The sequence below is a fragment of the Cynoglossus semilaevis genome, chromosome 1, assembly GCF_000523025.1.
Source record: "Cynoglossus semilaevis isolate Cse_v1.0 chromosome 1, Cse_v1.0, whole genome shotgun sequence".
NCBI lineage: Eukaryota > Metazoa > Chordata > Actinopteri > Pleuronectiformes > Cynoglossidae > Cynoglossus > Cynoglossus semilaevis.
In genome coordinates, this window is record NC_024307.1 from 9131509 (window position 1) to 9147414 (window position 15906).

At 38.1% G+C, this 15906-nt stretch overlaps 5 protein-coding genes and 5 non-coding genes across 11 annotated transcripts in view; all 10 read left to right on the forward strand.

The window, feature by feature from the left end:
• rlf (RLF zinc finger) overlaps positions 1-969 on the forward strand; it is a 14429-nt gene extending 13460 nt beyond the window's left edge. For both annotated transcript variants that reach the window (XM_008309359.2, XM_025057561.1), the window contains one exon: positions 1-969. This exon is cut by the window's left edge and continues 4078 nt beyond it. In XM_008309359.2, coding sequence (XP_008307581.1) covers positions 1-479 — 479 coding nt within the window. In that variant the 3' untranslated portion in view covers positions 480-969.
• Positions 970-2113: 1144 nt separating this feature from the next.
• Positions 2114-7314, forward strand: zmpste24 (zinc metallopeptidase, STE24 homolog). Its single transcript, XM_025057563.1, has 9 exons — positions 2114-2563; positions 2971-3117; positions 3237-3440; positions 3817-3969; positions 4558-4699; positions 4814-4989; positions 5195-5299; positions 5677-5820; positions 5921-7314. Exons 1-9 carry the CDS (start codon positions 2456-2458, stop codon positions 6143-6145), a joined length of 1404 nt encoding a protein of 467 aa, XP_024913331.1. The 5' UTR covers positions 2114-2455; the 3' UTR covers positions 6146-7314.
• Positions 7315-8306: 992 nt separating this feature from the next.
• atp5if1b (ATP synthase inhibitory factor subunit 1b) lies at positions 8307-10245 on the forward strand. Its single transcript, XM_008309299.3, has 3 exons — positions 8307-8464; positions 9505-9617; positions 9752-10245. Exons 1-3 carry the CDS (start codon positions 8396-8398, stop codon positions 9891-9893), a joined length of 324 nt encoding a protein of 107 aa, XP_008307521.1. The 5' UTR covers positions 8307-8395; the 3' UTR covers positions 9894-10245.
• LOC103378292 (ATPase inhibitor B, mitochondrial-like) lies at positions 10131-11441 on the forward strand. Its single transcript, XM_025059848.1, has 4 exons — positions 10131-10136; positions 10565-10594; positions 10699-10811; positions 10946-11441. The coding sequence occupies exons 1-4, from the start codon at positions 10131-10133 to the stop codon at positions 11085-11087; spliced, it is 291 nt and encodes a 96-aa protein (XP_024915616.1). The 3' UTR covers positions 11088-11441.
• Positions 11442-12154: 713 nt separating this feature from the next.
• On the forward strand, positions 12155-15283 carry rpl13a (ribosomal protein L13a). Its single transcript, XM_008309287.3, is given in 8 exon segments — positions 12155-12264; positions 12805-12877; positions 13098-13163; positions 13621-13722; positions 14348-14410; positions 14413-14432; positions 14687-14746; positions 15030-15283. Coding segments are annotated over 8 exon segments (615 nt in total). The 5' UTR covers positions 12155-12243; the 3' UTR covers positions 15240-15283.
• Positions 12958-13034, forward strand: LOC112488220 (small nucleolar RNA Z195/SNORD33/SNORD32 family). Its single transcript, XR_003052062.1, has one exon. It is a non-coding gene; the product is annotated as a small nucleolar RNA Z195/SNORD33/SNORD32 family (small nucleolar RNA).
• Positions 13201-13277, forward strand: LOC112488221 (small nucleolar RNA Z195/SNORD33/SNORD32 family). Its single transcript, XR_003052063.1, has one exon. It is a non-coding gene; the product is annotated as a small nucleolar RNA Z195/SNORD33/SNORD32 family (small nucleolar RNA).
• Positions 13449-13530, forward strand: LOC112488216 (small nucleolar RNA Z195/SNORD33/SNORD32 family). Its single transcript, XR_003052060.1, has one exon. It is a non-coding gene; the product is annotated as a small nucleolar RNA Z195/SNORD33/SNORD32 family (small nucleolar RNA).
• Positions 14165-14243, forward strand: LOC112488227 (small nucleolar RNA SNORD50). Its single transcript, XR_003052076.1, has one exon. It is a non-coding gene; the product is annotated as a small nucleolar RNA SNORD50 (small nucleolar RNA).
• On the forward strand, positions 14834-14909 carry LOC112488225 (small nucleolar RNA SNORD50). Its single transcript, XR_003052067.1, has one exon. It is a non-coding gene; the product is annotated as a small nucleolar RNA SNORD50 (small nucleolar RNA).
• Positions 15284-15906: the final 623 nt, after the last annotated feature.

Below are 15906 nucleotides of genomic sequence, written 5' to 3' on the forward strand. Positions count from 1 at the left end.
CCCCCCCCCCCCAGCCACTCAAACGCAAAAACGAACTTCCTGAACAGCCATCAAATGTCAAAGATGCTCAGGGTTGTAACCCTCCAAACTCTTTTAACATTGATGCCTATAAGCCTATTGGCTTTGAAGCTTCATTCCTTAAATTTATACAAGACACTAATCCAAAAGACAAAAATACGACCAAACGCAAGGACGCTTTCAGACGCAGTTGTTCAGTTAAGGAAAATAACCAGATGGGGATATCACACACCCGCAACAAACGCACATACTCCCCCTTGCCTAAGCCCCATATCTCCACTAGAATCCAAAACTTGAAGTCCATCTTGGACAAAGCTCTGGCTGGGTGTGGGGATCTGGCCATCAAGCAGCTTCAGTACCTCAGGCCTGTAGTTGTCCTAGGGAGGCCTGTAAGCCCCACTACCACCTTGTCAGATCTTTTCCCCTCAGACAACAGCAACAAATTACTTCTTGGAAGTTAGTTTGACAAAGCACCTTTGTAAAGTAACTTTTACAGTTTATTGTGTATTTTTACAAACTGTAACAGTATTTTGGTTTTGTTGTCCAAAAAAAGTTTTTTCTTTATTCTTTACGTTGCCAAATTGAATTACTATAAAAAAATAGCATTAGATCAGTTTGAAATGTGCTTTTTAGATTTAAGAGGATTGTTTTCAGACCTGTTATGAAGGCCTCCAGTTCACAGCTGTTTATTAACCTGTCACCCTTTGTTTGTGTATATACTGTAATGTACAGATTTTCAGATTGTCAGGAATGGTCATTACCTATTGAAAAGCCTTTTTACTTACTCACTAAAATGTGACTGAAAACCATTCCCTTACTACTAAGAGTCTGAGTGATATGATTGGTTGTTTTTCACATTAGTTTATATTTATCTGTGTTGGGAAGCAATGGACAGGTTTTCTCAGATGTGTATGTAACACTTTAATAAAATAAATCAAATTCTGAAAGCCATTTGATTTAAACTTGTGTAATTGATTTGTGCACTTCCTAAAAGGGAAGTTGATTGGAGCTCAGCAGGTAGGTAGCCTTTTTTCTGAAATGGATTGAGGTTAGCTGCATGACAGTGTATGTGCATTTTTTATGACATACATTTTTGTTGATGTGATCAGTGGTTATTAGGAGTGTGTCTAGAAGTAGCAACATGATAGTCCTACTAGCGTACAAAGCTATCATGTTTTCACTTTTGGCTAATTTTGGGCTAACCACGTGTAACCGGTATAGCCTCTGCGTTGTGTTGACTTCCATGAAAAGAACCAATTATTTACTGCAAAATTGCTAATGGAAGTAAAATGCACAAAAAGTACACCTAAATTGTGTACAGACTACTTCCAAGGGTTTCTTATTCCCTAAAATAGCCCTTATATTACGGCTATGTCCATTATGTTAACAAAATTGTTTCTAATGGCATACAGCCTCAGTGCTTTAATGTCACATCCAGCAGTATTTTGTGTTTTACCACCAGACTAGTTAGCTGCAACTCATCCTTCCTTGGAAAGTCAAAGCCTTTGTGCTGTTTTTAATCCAACAATTAATGTACCTATGACTGAGATGTGTTTTGCCTAGATAAAGGTTGGTATTTCAGAACTCCTCAAACTATTTTGCAAATAAACATTAAATTTGACAATCATCTCAGCATTGTAGGCAAGTAAATGCTAGAAACTACTACTAACTGAAACAAACAAAAACGTTTCCATGTTAACTGGGGCTTGAGTCATTTTATGGACTGCATATTTTGGTTTTAGTATATTTCATTATGTGTATAATTCATGTGAACATGATTAGCACACAGTAATTATGAACAAGTAATGCGGTTGCTTGAGTACTATATTTTTAACGTAAGTAGACATAACACACGGATGATATTAACGTCTTAGATTAAAAATGAGGAAGTGTTCTTCCTGTAACCATCACTTAATTTCTGCTTTTTCTGTCAGCATTCGATTTTTTTAATGTTGTCCATATTTAATAAGAATTCAATCTTTTGTTCATTAAAGCATTAAATGTATTTCGAGTATTTGTAAACGATTCTCAGCGACACAACTGAGAACATACCACTTATTTGACTTGAGCGAATACTTAGACCCGGAACTGACGTTATAGTAGGTGTTTCTAAAGGGGTAGAGTTCCTAGTTACACTTCGCCGACAGGCTCGCAAATTCTAGCTTGAATGGAAAGATATTAGCTGTAAAAGCCTCGAATTATGATGGAAGCTAGATGCAGACGTTTTGCGGCTTAATGTTAGTCCGTATCTGTTAATTTAACGAGAGGAGACGCTCCCCGTTATTTAGCTTAAGGGTGTTTCTGTTTGTTTTCTGTCAGAGCAGGAGCTAAGCAGCAGTTAGCCCGAAGCTACACCAGTGCAGCGAGTTAACGTTACCGTGGACGTTAGCCTGACGATCCATCTATTCATCTCTGCTCCATTCACCACACAGCAAACATGGTTGGGACTATATTTGACCTACCAGTGGAACTGCAGATATTCTACGCTGTATTAGGATTTTCATGGACAGTTTATCTTTGGGAGGCGTATCTCTCTTACAGACAGGTGAGATTGTCATGCACTCTTATGAACGGTGTTTAGAGTTTTGGGCCATAGAATGTGATGGGCTACAATAAGTTGATTCAGTGTAACAGTCTTTTGTAACAGCCGTTATGTCAGTTAAAATATATAAACTCTTCTATTTCCGGTTCGAGTTCTCTTTTTTTCATGTTTGTTCAATAATGGGTACACTAACGATTGATATAGGCTTGATAGATTAAGACAAAAGGATTACAGATGTGAAGTAAGTAAGTAATATGTGGTTGGTATTATTGGTATAAGAATAGACATGAAAAACAATAATACCATAAAGTAGTAAAAAAAAAATTATATTTATTTTATTTTAATTACATGATTGTGTGACACTGTACATAATACTGACAAACATTTTTGCTGATGTTTCTGCCGAACAGCGGAGGATATACAGATCAACCACACATGTACCACATGAGCTCGGAAAGATCATGGATTCTGCAACTTTTGAAAAATCACGTCTTTATCAGCTGGATAAAAGCAACTTCAGCTTTTGGTCTGGACTCTACTCAGAGATTGAGGGAACGGTAAGACCATTTGACAGGTTCACTGTTTAAAGCAGAAATGTCATATATACATGAACTGTCATCAGAATGATGTGTATTCGTCACATAATTAAGTCACATGACCTTATCATTATTTCTAGATGATCCTGCTCTTGGGAGGAATCCCGTTTCTGTGGGCCTTCGCTGGTTCTGTGACAAATCGTTTTGGATTTGGCTCAGAGTATGAGATCACCCAGTCCCTCGTGTTTCTGACGCTTGCCACCCTGTTCAGTGCCTTGACTGGTCTTCCCTGGAGTTTGTACAATACGTTTGTCATCGAGGAGAAGCATGGATTTAATCAGCAGGTATGATGACTGAGGTTCTAACTCTCTGTCAAACTCAGATTCAACTGACTGTTGCTACTTTCATGCTTGATAGCCAACAGATATTCAGATAAAGATCTGACGCACGATTAACCTTTTCAGTTGCCAAAACTGTTATGCCGTGTTTTATTTTAGAGACCAGGTTTGACAAACAGTGATTGTTTGCACAGGGATTAATTAATTTTAAGATTGGCAAAGACTGAATAATTGCTGCTGGGTTTATTCAAAATGTTTTATGATTATACAATACTTTGCAAATAAATCATAATTCATTAGACTACTAACCACATTGAAGTTTTTGATGACAGTTGTCATGGTTGTATTCCTCTACATCTGATCATCTACTTTTCCCCCTCAGACTTTGGGATTCTTCCTTAGAGATGCTGTGAAGAAGTTTGTTGTGACCCAGTGCATCCTGCTGCCTGTGACCTCATTGCTCCTGTACATCATCAAGATTGGTGGAGACTACTTTTTCATCTATGCCTGGCTCTTTACTCTGGCTGTGTCTCTGGTGAGTGGAACAATCTTTTTGTCAGTATGGGAGAAAGTGATCAGATGGATTCCTTGTGTCTTCAGATGTCACTGTTTAATCAACACCAGAAAGTAAAAAAAAACTCAGACTCAAGAATAAAGTCCTTCTTCCAATAGAATCGTTTTATCAGTATGTGCCGTTTGTTTTGCATTTGGTACAAGCATTAATAGTAGTCACCAGGAGAAATACTATGCTACAAACTGAGTTCAGAACCTATAACATGTCAAGTATGACAGTTCTGTTTAGTTTATACCAACAGGAGCAGCTATCTTGGTTGCCTGTCTTGGTAAATGCTAAGTGAGCAGAGCTTAGAGTGCCCCTGCTGGAGCTCATGGAAACTTTCTATGGCCGTGTAAGCCAAGGTGTACTCGTATTTGATTTAAATCCCCCAATTCCAGCTTTTTACTGCAATACTAGAAAGTTTTACAATTATAAAGTTATTATACAATTATTCAGACTTGAAGTGAAAAAGAAATGTAGCTACAGTAGTGGTCACTCTGTACTTGTGCTGTAGTTATGAGGTGCTGATGGTTAAACTGTGTATTTTCTGTCCTCCTGTGTTTGCAGATACTCGTCACCATCTATGCTGATTACATCGCTCCGCTGTTTGACAAGTTCACTGTGTTGCCCGAGGGAAATCTGAAGACTGACATTGAGGCGATGGCCAAGAGCATAAACTTCCCGCTCACTAAGATCTATGTTGTTGAAGGTAATGCAACATATTTTTCCTGTTGATACATGCATTCAAACGTATGAATCATTTCTACACCTTAATATAAAGAGGCAGCAGACCTTTCTCTGATAAATGTCCTCTGCATTTTAGGTTCCAAGCGCTCGTCACACAGCAATGCATACTTTTACGGGTTCTTCAAGAACAAGCGCATAGTGCTGTTTGACACGTTGCTGGAAGACTTCTCACCTTTAAATAAGAACATAGAGCCGCAGCCTGACCAGCCAGAGAGTGAGGATACAAACGGTGAACCTAAAGCCAGACCCAAGGTCAGTATGCCATGAAGGTCATCCAGACTTAGTGTGTGTGTGATTAGGATCATAGGAATATTTAAACTTGGGTTAACGTGTTTTTTGCTATGCATTCTTCCCATTTTGAGATCACAAGACAAAAACAATTACATACATAGTGTAATCTATGGTGCTAGTTATGGTAATGGTAGTGATTAATTGCCTTTTTTTGCCTCCTCTACAGATCAAGAAACAAGGCTGCAACAATTCAGAGATCCTGGCTGTCCTCGGTCATGAACTTGGTCACTGGAAACTTGGCCACACCATTAAAAACATCATCATCAGTCAGGTCAGAGTTTGTTTTTTTTCTGTTGTCATAAAGTCTGTAGGTCCAAAGTGAGTTGCATTGACACATTATGGGAATAATGGACATTGTCCCACCCTGTTGCATAAGCCACTCTCCTCACAGTGGGTTTTTACTCAGAGGTGTCTTTCCTTTTAAAAGTGCATCTACCTATTGATTGACAAGCTGTCTCCACACATTACTAAAATGGAAAACATCTATAGCCAAAAAACATGGAAATAAATATACACCCAGCAATGTCAATCAGCCTAGACACAAATATATTGTGATATTGTAGTTTTCTTGCATTAAAGAAATGAAGTGCTTTACAATTTAAGTCAAATATGGGTTAATAGTGACTTAACCTTTGTTTTTTTTTACAGATGAATTCCTTCCTCTGCTTCTTTCTTTTTGCTGCTTTGATTGGACGCAAGGAGTTGTTTGAAGCTTTCGGCTTCAATGCCAGCCAACCCACATTAATAGGCTTGATGATTATCTTTCAGTTCATCTTCTCTCCGTACAACGAGGTAACTCAGGAAGTCCATACATCCATCAAATGCATTGAGAATGTTAAGTTTAGAAGATCTAGATCGTTGTAAATTTATTTTTTGTGTTTTGTCTCTGCAGCTCCTGTCCTTCTGTCTAACAGTTTTGAGTCGCAGGTTCGAGTTCCAGGCAGATGAATTTGCATTACGTATGGGCAAAGCCTCCGAGCTCTACTCAGCTCTCATCAAGCTCAATAAGGACAACCTGGGCTTCCCTGTGGCCGATTGGTTGTTCTCCATGTGGCACTATTCCCACCCTCCCCTCCTGGAGCGCCTTAGAGCGCTCGGCAACGAAAAGCAGGACTGACGGGGCTGGAAGGGGGAGTGGCGTTCTCTACGTCCTCCTCCCAAGGGCCTCTGAAAACCGCTCCTGGCCCTGTAATGCACCCCTGTCTCTCTTTTGTTTTTTTTAACCCACCGTCACCGCCCCTTATTGTTTTATCTGGATTTTAGTTTGTTTTCTTGATTTGCCGTCTTTCTATTTTGTTCCCTTTCTAGTTTGTATTAAACAAAACCAAAACATATCAGCACAAGGCAGCCGGGCGATATCAAAATCTTTTAGTGACGACCGCTCCTTTTCTAGACACACTTAACAGGTTGGAGGGACACATTTGGTCATTGTGTGTTTTAGGAAACCATCATCAAAGCACAGATTTCATTGTGGATAGTTTTTGAAATGATAGCTGTGGAGATCTGAAAAGGAAAAGAAGAACAGATTACAAATCCTTGACTTCACTTTCACAGTTCAGTGATAGTATAAGGCAGTCATTGAAGTAAATATTTTATCTTGCAGTGTAATGTCATACACACCGATAAATATTAAACACGTGACTTATTAGAAAATTTGTAACGATACATTTGGCCCATTCACAGACTGATAATTCCATTTGGTTTTTTTTAAGTTATTTTTTAATTTTTTGTATTTTTTTATTTAATTTTAATCCATTCCCCCTGGGCGAGCTAAAGAGAGTACATGTTCAGTCATTAAATTCCCGGCTTTGCCAGAGGACCGTCGTAAATGCTTTATTACACTTGAAAAGAAAGTGAGTGCCTCTAATGATTGCTGTTTGTTCAGATGATTGAAATATAATGAACTGAGCAGTGCAGAAAATTTAATTTGACATTAAGTTAGACTTCGTGGATTAGGGGTGTTGTTTTACTTTTTTTGTTTTTTACAGCACTTGCTCGCCCGACAAGGGCGCAACATACCTGTATATATGTAACTTTGATGAGTAGACTATTGACCTATGGAGTTAATTGTTTAAAAATGTGGATTGAAACTTTAAGTTGCTATGATGTTTTTTAGTTTCTTCTCTTGAATATTGGGCTGGAGAGAGTGCAGGGCTGCCTGGAAAACAAAGTTTCCTTGGGCGACATTGGGGAGGGGGAGTGCAGACCTTCTATCACAACGAGTGATTGGTTTAAAGAGGGAATTGTGTACTTTGTTTGCAGCATTGAATAAATTCCTTCAAAGCAGTTGTGATATTGTATAAGCCTATCATTTTATATTAAATTATTGGGATGTCCTTAACACGCTGGTTTAAACACTTTTTCACTATCAATTTATTGTAACTTTTGCCTAAATAGGGGAGTAATCTGAAGGGGAAGAAAACTGTGGAACAGATTAATAATGATTATATATTTAAATATAATTGCAAATTTTAAAGGTTTACTCTGAAAGATTCTGTTGAGGCTAGTGTAAGATTCATAAGTGTTTTTTGTTTGTTTTTTTGTTCATCCTTCCTATCAACAATTGGATATACCTATGTTAGCCTTCAATTATTACTTAAAACAAAAATGTTTAAAAGACAAATTATTTGTTTGCACATAATACTATATTTGACTAAATACACGTCAATAAAGTTAATATATTTTATATTACATCCTGTATATGTCATTTGAAGGGATTTTATCTTGATTTTTACTGGTGTATCTTTTATTTATTTTTTAAACATTGTGTTTTAATTCTCATTGGTCATGGTGTTCACAAACAGGTTATTTATATGCACACACTTCCTCGAAAATACATTAAAATACGTTATTACATCCGCCATATTTGCTTTAAACATTATTTGTTATCTAATCTGTATTTTTAATGTTTCTCAGTAATAGTCCATCTTAATTGGTTATGCCAGATTAATAAATAAAATACAAATAATAAATTATTAATAACCAATTCATATTTGTTAATAACACGCAATAAAACGACGTCAAATATCGACGTAAGGTCATGAACGTAGTGAACGTGAGGTAAAGCGTGTGGCCATCTTTGGGAACGTACCATTGTCAAAAAGGCACATCGTGATACATTATATTCCTTTTATCTTAGAAACCACGTTCATCTATTAAAATACACATTCTACAGCACAATAAAGGTAATAACTATATGTTTACACAAATTATCCTGAACTCTATTTCCCACCGTTGCCGCTTGCGTTTTATGTCGTCAGAGGTCGTCACCCCCGTTTTTGCTGTAATGGCGCCGCCCTGTGGCGTTGTGTCGTTGTGAACAAGGACAGTCCTCAGTGTTAGCGCTGTTAATAAAAAAAATAGAGTCATGGCGAGGTTTTTGAGGCCCAGCATAAGAAGTTTCATCACCTCACAGCTGAGAATGTCATCTGACCAGGTAGAATATGTCACACACAACATCCAGACGATTTTAATACAATTTTGTAATCGTTTTGCCGCTGTGCTAATCATTTAAAATTTCAATGGCGCAGTGGCTCTGAGAATTACCTGTTGTAGGTCAAACGTGTCAGTTATAATATTTTGTGTTTTATTACATATATAAATACTCATTGAAAAATACTCGATATGATTTAATGCCAACACCTGTCTCTTGTCCCAAGGTTAGTCCAGTGCACTTGTATTTTTGTTTCAAATATGTTTCTGGTAACTTCTGGTCAAGTATTGTCTCTGTTTTCACCTGACAACAAAGACGTTCTGTCCCCTCCACCGTGAAACATAAGTATCTCTTGACCTTCTATATAGGCTTGTTTAGAAAAAAAGGAGACAGTTAAGTATAAGTATAGCAGTTAAATATGTATATGTCTGAAAACATATATGTGTAAATAATATAAAATGTAAATAATTTGAATTCAAAATGCTAGGTTAAGTATACAGAAAGTTTGACAGTGTTTCCAAATTCAAACCCTGGGGGAGAGTGGGGGAGTGGGGGAATTTGGGAAAGTTAACATCCATAAGTAGAGTGCAAGGATACAGTATTATGGTGCTACATAAATTTAAACTCTGTTTAATCATATTTCTAAGAATCTCTTAGAACTGCTATGGAGACACAGCCCTTTGGAGCTGACTGAAGTGACAGATCTGATATCTGTCCATTGGAAAAGTTGGTGTTGTGACAGAAGTATTGTCTTTTGCTCCTGCCCCAACCCTCAATGAAACTGTATTTTCACCTAGCATTGCTTAATTTCAATTACTTGAGCAGAGTCTACACTCTATGGGTTTTTTTTTTCTACCAAATACTTGTGTAGTCTACATGCAGATTAAAGATTAAAAGAGAAACTAAAAGCAGAGGCTGACCAAAGTGACCACTGTGAAGGTGATTGCCTGTATGATGCTGTGGTTTAATTTTATATATAAATACCTACATTCAAAAACATGATATTTCTTTGTTTTGCTCTAAACGTTTCTCTTTTCACTCAGCTGGGAGAGCTGGGTAAAGGTGCAGGAAAGGGTGGTGGAGGTGGAGGTTCCATCAGAGAGGCAGGTGGATCCATGGGAAAAAAGCAGGCCGCCGAGGAAGAGATGTACTTCAAGTATGTATTCACAATTGCACAATTATATTTTGAATGAGTTGTATCATTTTCTCTCTGTGTATGAGTTTAATCCATTGTTTTGCACTTGTTCTGCACTTCCTCTGTTTCTGTGTCTTATTTGTTTCCACACAAAGACGTAAGGAGCAGGAACAGCTGGCGGCACTGAAGCAGCACCACCAGGACGAGATAGATCATCAAAAAAAGGAGATTGAACGCCTACAGCGTGAGATCGATCGCCACAAGGGGAAGATCAGGAAGCTGAAGCATGATGACTGAGTGTGGCCCACCCTAAAAATAAGTTCATTTTCTGACACTTAATGTCAGACACCTTTGATGAAGAAAAACTTCACCACTATTGTGTCACTGGGCCAGTCATCAATCTTTTTGACTGTCTTAACAACACTTGAAAGTTATAAATTAAAGCTAAAAATGTGTTTCTGCTGCATGCTGTGACTTATGTTGTGCACTGTTTTTGGTTGAATCCAGGTTTATACCTGAGCAGTTCGCTGTATGATGCAGGTAAAAGGCAAAACAGTGTCCACTACTTTTTGTTCCAGGTTTTTCTCCCAATGGCATTGGTCCAAACTGTACTGCAGTCAGAAATAAATAGATTTTTTTGAAAGCAACATATTGATGTGTGAACACTCCTTTGCCTTTACCCATCATCCATTTTTGCATGGCCCTTTGCACACATTTTCTATAAAGCCTGTGGAACATCGTAATAATTTTAATTATCTTTATGAACGAATTTAATCTATTTGTGCTACATAATTAAATTTGTAACACAATTGCCAATGTTAGGTCCGTTATTTTATTACAATTCATTTTTCAAAAATACATGTCAAGCTTAACAAATGGAGAGATTTATTATCTTTACAACTTTGCCTGTTGACCAGCCAGCAAGTGTAGTCTACATGCAGATTAAAGATTAGAAGAGAAACTAAAAGCAGAGGCTGACCAAAGTGACCACTGTGAAGGTGATTGCCTGTATGATGCTGTGGTTTAATTTTATATATAAATACCTACATTCAAAAACATGATATTTCTTTGTCTTGCTCTAAACGTTTCTCTTTTCACTCAGCTGGGAGAGCTGGGTAAAGGTGCAGGAAAGGGTGGTGGAGGTGGAGGTTCCATCAGAGAGGCAGGTGGATCCATGGGAAAAAAGCAGGCCGCCGAGGAAGAGATGTACTTCAAGTATGTATTCACAATTGCACAATTATATTTTGAATGAGTTGTATCATTTTCTCTCTGTGTATGAGTTTAATCCATTGTTTTGCACTTGTTCTGCACTTCCTCTGTTTCTGTGTCTTATTTGTTTCCACACAAAGACGTAAGGAGCAGGAACAGCTGGCGGCACTGAAGCAGCACCACCAGGACGAGATAGATCATCAAAAAAAGGAGATTGAACGCCTACAGCGTGAGATCGATCGCCACAAGGGGAAGATCAGGAAGCTGAAGCATGATGACTGAGTGTGGCCCACCCTAAAAATAAGTTCATTTTCTGACACTTAATGTCAGACACCTTTGATGAAGAAAAACTTCACCACTATTGTGTCACTGGGCCAGTCATCAATCTTTTTGACTGTCTTAACAACACTTGAAAGTTATAAATTAAAGCTAAAAATGTGTTTCTGCTGCATGCTGTGACTTATGTTGTGCACTGTTTTTGGTTGAATCCAGGTTTATACCTGAGCAGTTCGCTGTATGATGCAGGTAAAAGGCAAAACAGTGTCCACTACTTTTTGTTCCAGGTTTTTCTCCCAATGGCATTGGTCCAAACTGTACTGCAGTCAGAAATAAATAGATTTTTTTGAAAGCAACATATTGATGTGTGAACACTCCTTTGCCTTTACCCATCATCCATTTTTGCATGGCCCTTTGCACACATTTTCTATAAAGCCTGTGGAACATCGTAATAATTTTAATTATCTTTATGAACGAATTTAATCTATTTGTGCTACATAATTAAATTTGTAACACAATTGCCAATGTTAGGTCCGTTATTTTATTACAATTCATTTTTCAAAAATACATGTCAAGCTTAACAAATGGAGAGATTTATTATCTTTACAACTTTGCCTGTTGACCAGCCAGCAAGTGATTACCATGAAACAGATTTGTAATGACAAAACTGTTTTTTACATATAGGCACTTTTGTTAAAGCAAAATATAAAAGAAGAACTATTGTATATTGGTGATCTGTAAAGACAAAAAAACAACACATCTGAAATTGAATATTAATAATACCTCAGATAACTGAGGGCTTGTCAGTTAATGAGTTGTTGGCATTTTTAATGAAGAATGGAGGTCACACTGGATTGACCATATGACTCATCAAACATGTAGCCCTCATTCACTCAGTGTTATCTGGGACTGGATCCAGCTCCCTTACATGCCCCAAAACAAAACAAATTGTATAAAAAGAAGAAAAAAGATGACTTAAAAAAAACTCATTCATTTGACTTTAAATTTAATGCTTAATTTTACAACAAATCTATTTTTATATTAAAAATAAATACATAAAATCATTATAAACTCGCGTTCTTCCTTGGCACACACATCGTCATTTCCGCCTGCCCCTGCTTCTTAGAGCGGGCAGCCCCGTGTCTCTTTCTTTTCGCACATCATGGCGGACCGGTTCAATAAGGTATGGAACCGCTGCGAATGTTCTTTTCTTATTTTGGTATATTACCGTGAGTTAGGGCTGTGTGTGTTGTCATTTTGCGTGCGCCAACTGTAAATGTAACGTTTTGAATTGTAGAGAAAGTTTTTTGTTTGACTTACAGATGAACTTTCAAAGCATTTCGAGGCAGCTAGCAGTAGCTGCACAGACATGCCTTCATCATGGCAGCTTCCCTGTCGAGTTAACGTTGTCGGCTTGCTAGCTTATATTTCGGGCCTCACGTTGTTTTACCTGACTCCTAAAACAAATACTTAACTTTCAGGCAGTGGTATATTGCTAACGCTACTCTTTGGATTTTATCACGCTTTCGCAGTGTCCAAATTATTTAACTCACGGATAACGTGATCATACGTTGACGTTGCTAAGCTAGTCATGCAGCCTAACCGTTGGGCTATCAGACTCCATGCGTTCGTTTTATTAGGCAAGTTCCACAGTTTGCGTTAACTTTACAAGTCGTTACACTGACTTTGTTTGTATATAACGCTTACTTCGTTTTATCCATAGGTTCTGCTGCTGGATGGCAGGGGCCATCTACTCGGTCGGCTTGCTGCCCTTGTGGCTAAACAGGTCCTCCTGGGTAAGTTGATTTTCCGTCGTCTGTTAATCATACAATCTGAATTAATCAGCGAGCCATGTGGCTGCACTATACACCTTTAATCTGTCAGTGATGCTAATAGTTATGATCGAGTTTCACAGCCATGAGAAAACTCACATGCACTACCATCTGAGGCAGGATAAATGTTTACATAACTTCCTATTTATTTCCCTGAAATTAAATAAATGTATATTCTATGCAGGACACAAAGTGGTGGTTGTGAGATGTGAAGGCATTCTAATCTCTGGCAACTTCTACCGCAACAAGCGTGAGTAAAGTTTCTCTATGGTACTTTTTTTCTTTAATCTGTCAGTGATGCTAATAGTTATGATCGAGTTTCACAGCCATGAGAAAACTCACATGCACTACCATCTGAGGCAGGATAAATGTTTACATAACTTCCTATTTATTTCCCTGAAATTAAATAAATGTATATTCTATGCAGGACACAAAGTGGTGGTTGTGAGATGTGAAGGCATTCTAATCTCTGGCAACTTCTACCGCAACAAGCGTGAGTAAAGTTTATCTATGGTACTTTTTTTTCAACATGTCTGTTGTCAGTGATGTTTTTACACTTATTTTCGAGTTTAATTGACCATGAGAATACTCTCACATGCACTACCATCTGAGACATCAGCACTGTGTAATTCAGATGTTTACTCTGACCTAATGTGAAAAGCACATGGCGTATTAAATCCTGTCTCACTAAATGTACATCTCTACAGTGAATTAGCTTGCTTTCCTGCGCAAGAGAATGAACACCAACCCCTCTCGTGGACCTTACCACTTCAGAGCACCCAGCAGGATCTTCTGGAGGACTGTTAGAGGTGAGTTTTGATAATTTTGGTTGTAGTTTAAATTTCAATCATTATTTCAATCAAGTACATCCTAAAAATCAACTGGAACACACAAATGGAACACAAATTTTTAAGGATATAATTAACAATTAGAAAATATTTTTTGCATTGGTTCAAACTGTCCTGATGTTGGGTTTATACTTGGGTATCGTTTGAAGTGCTTATGAAATATTTAAGTTCAAAATGAACTCTGCACTTTGCCACACCCAATACAACCTTTCTACACTGCCTTTGCATAATGTAGGTTTAGTTTAGCCCTGCATTTAGTGAAGATCCAAAAATGGCTTTTGTGTCACTGGTTGGTCCTTGACTGTTTGTTAATCTCAGGATAAAAATTATTGTCCTCAATAAACTAGGGTTCATGGTAAATTCAGTGTATGAAATATATCTCAAGCACAGTTTCTCTCTGACTCAACAGTGATGAGCACTTTATCCCGAAGCTGATCCTGTTTTGATGAACCTATTTATTTTACGGATCTGATTGCTGAGTTGAGTTGGAATTGTGTACACCTGTGCTTGGAAAAAGACAACTCAGTCACAGATGTTTTTTTAATTTTTTTTATTTTTAACCTAATGACATCTCATCACTGACCAGGCATGCTGCCCCACAAAACCAAGAGAGGACAGGCCGCCCTGGAGAGGCTGAAGGTTTTTGATGGCATCCCCCACCCTACGACAAGGTGATGGTTTTGAATAAATACCCAAGGCCACAAACTCCTATTAATTTTGTGGCCTGTTTAATGAGTTGAAGCTGAACATGGTTTCACCCGGCCTGTCAGTGATGACCTTATCAATTCCCTTACCACCTTGTTTGAATGAATACTGTGAAAAACAAAATGCCTGAGACATGCCATCTTATCATTGTGTAAGTAGTATTTAGCACCGTTCTTTGGCTGATGGATTTTTTTTTTGTTTGTTTGCTTGCCCCTCAAAGAGGAAGCGCATGGTTGTCCCAGCTGCACTTAAAGTTGTGCGCCTGAAGCCCACTTGCAAGGTGAGACTCATGGTTTGAATCAATAGAACCAAAGGAGTAAATTTGAATCAAAACGATGCTTCGTTTTTGTTTTCCACAACTGTTACTTAACGGTGATGAGCTTTTTATCCCGAAACTGATTTTATTTGATGAGACAGCCTATCATGGATCCGATTTCTGAGTTGAGTTCTAGAGCAGTTGTGTATTTAACTTGAAGCATTGGAATCTCTAATGGTTGGAGATAAATCACCTGCTTAAAGTTGTATTTTTCTTTTTTTTTCTTCCTCTCCCCCTCCCTCTGTAGTTTGCCCTCCTTGGTCGTCTGGCACACGAGGTTGGCTGGAAGTACCAGGCCATCACAGCCACCTTGGAGGAGAAGAGGAAGGCCAAGGCCAAACTGCGCTACAACAAGAAAAAGACTCTGGTCAAGCTGACAAAGCAGGCAGAGAAAAATGTGGAGGCCAAGGTTGCAAAGTACACAGATGTTCTGAAACAGTACGGAGTTCTTGTCTGAACTGATTCCTCTGGCCAATAAAGATAAATACATGTTTATAGAAAGTGTTTGGATGTTTTTATTCACAATTGACTGTTTAATGTGATAAAATACTGGAGCTTCAACCATGATTGAAAAATAAAATGTAGATAAGTAGTGAATTGTCATTTTGACACAGTGCACCACAATGAAATGCTTTGAACCCATCAATAAAGTGAGCAAGGGGGCAGCTGAAGTGCCAGTGTGTGGGGAAAATGCTGTTCTCAGAGCACCTCAGTGGTAACTTGGACTCAAACCTGAAACCCTCCAGACCCAGTCTGCTTCCTTAACCACCAACCCACCAGTGCCCCTAGATGACAATTGGACATCTAGGAGCACTGGAATGTTTCAGTATTAGATTGGCGCAAGTGTGTGTATACTATATGTACATGTGTATATGTGTCAGACAGTTTTCTAGTAAATTAAAGTTAATGTTAATGCTAAATTACGAGGAGGTTATAATGGTTACTCTTTGTACAGACGGCTGCTGAATATGTTTTCTACTGCATGGTAAAGCTACATACTTTATTAAAAATAATCGTTAGCTTCACTTCCAGTTCTGCCGTGCAATGTTTTTCCAGATTCAGTGTTTACGCAAAAAAGTTTGTTTCCATAGGAAATAGTAGAGTACGTTACATATCTGGATAGA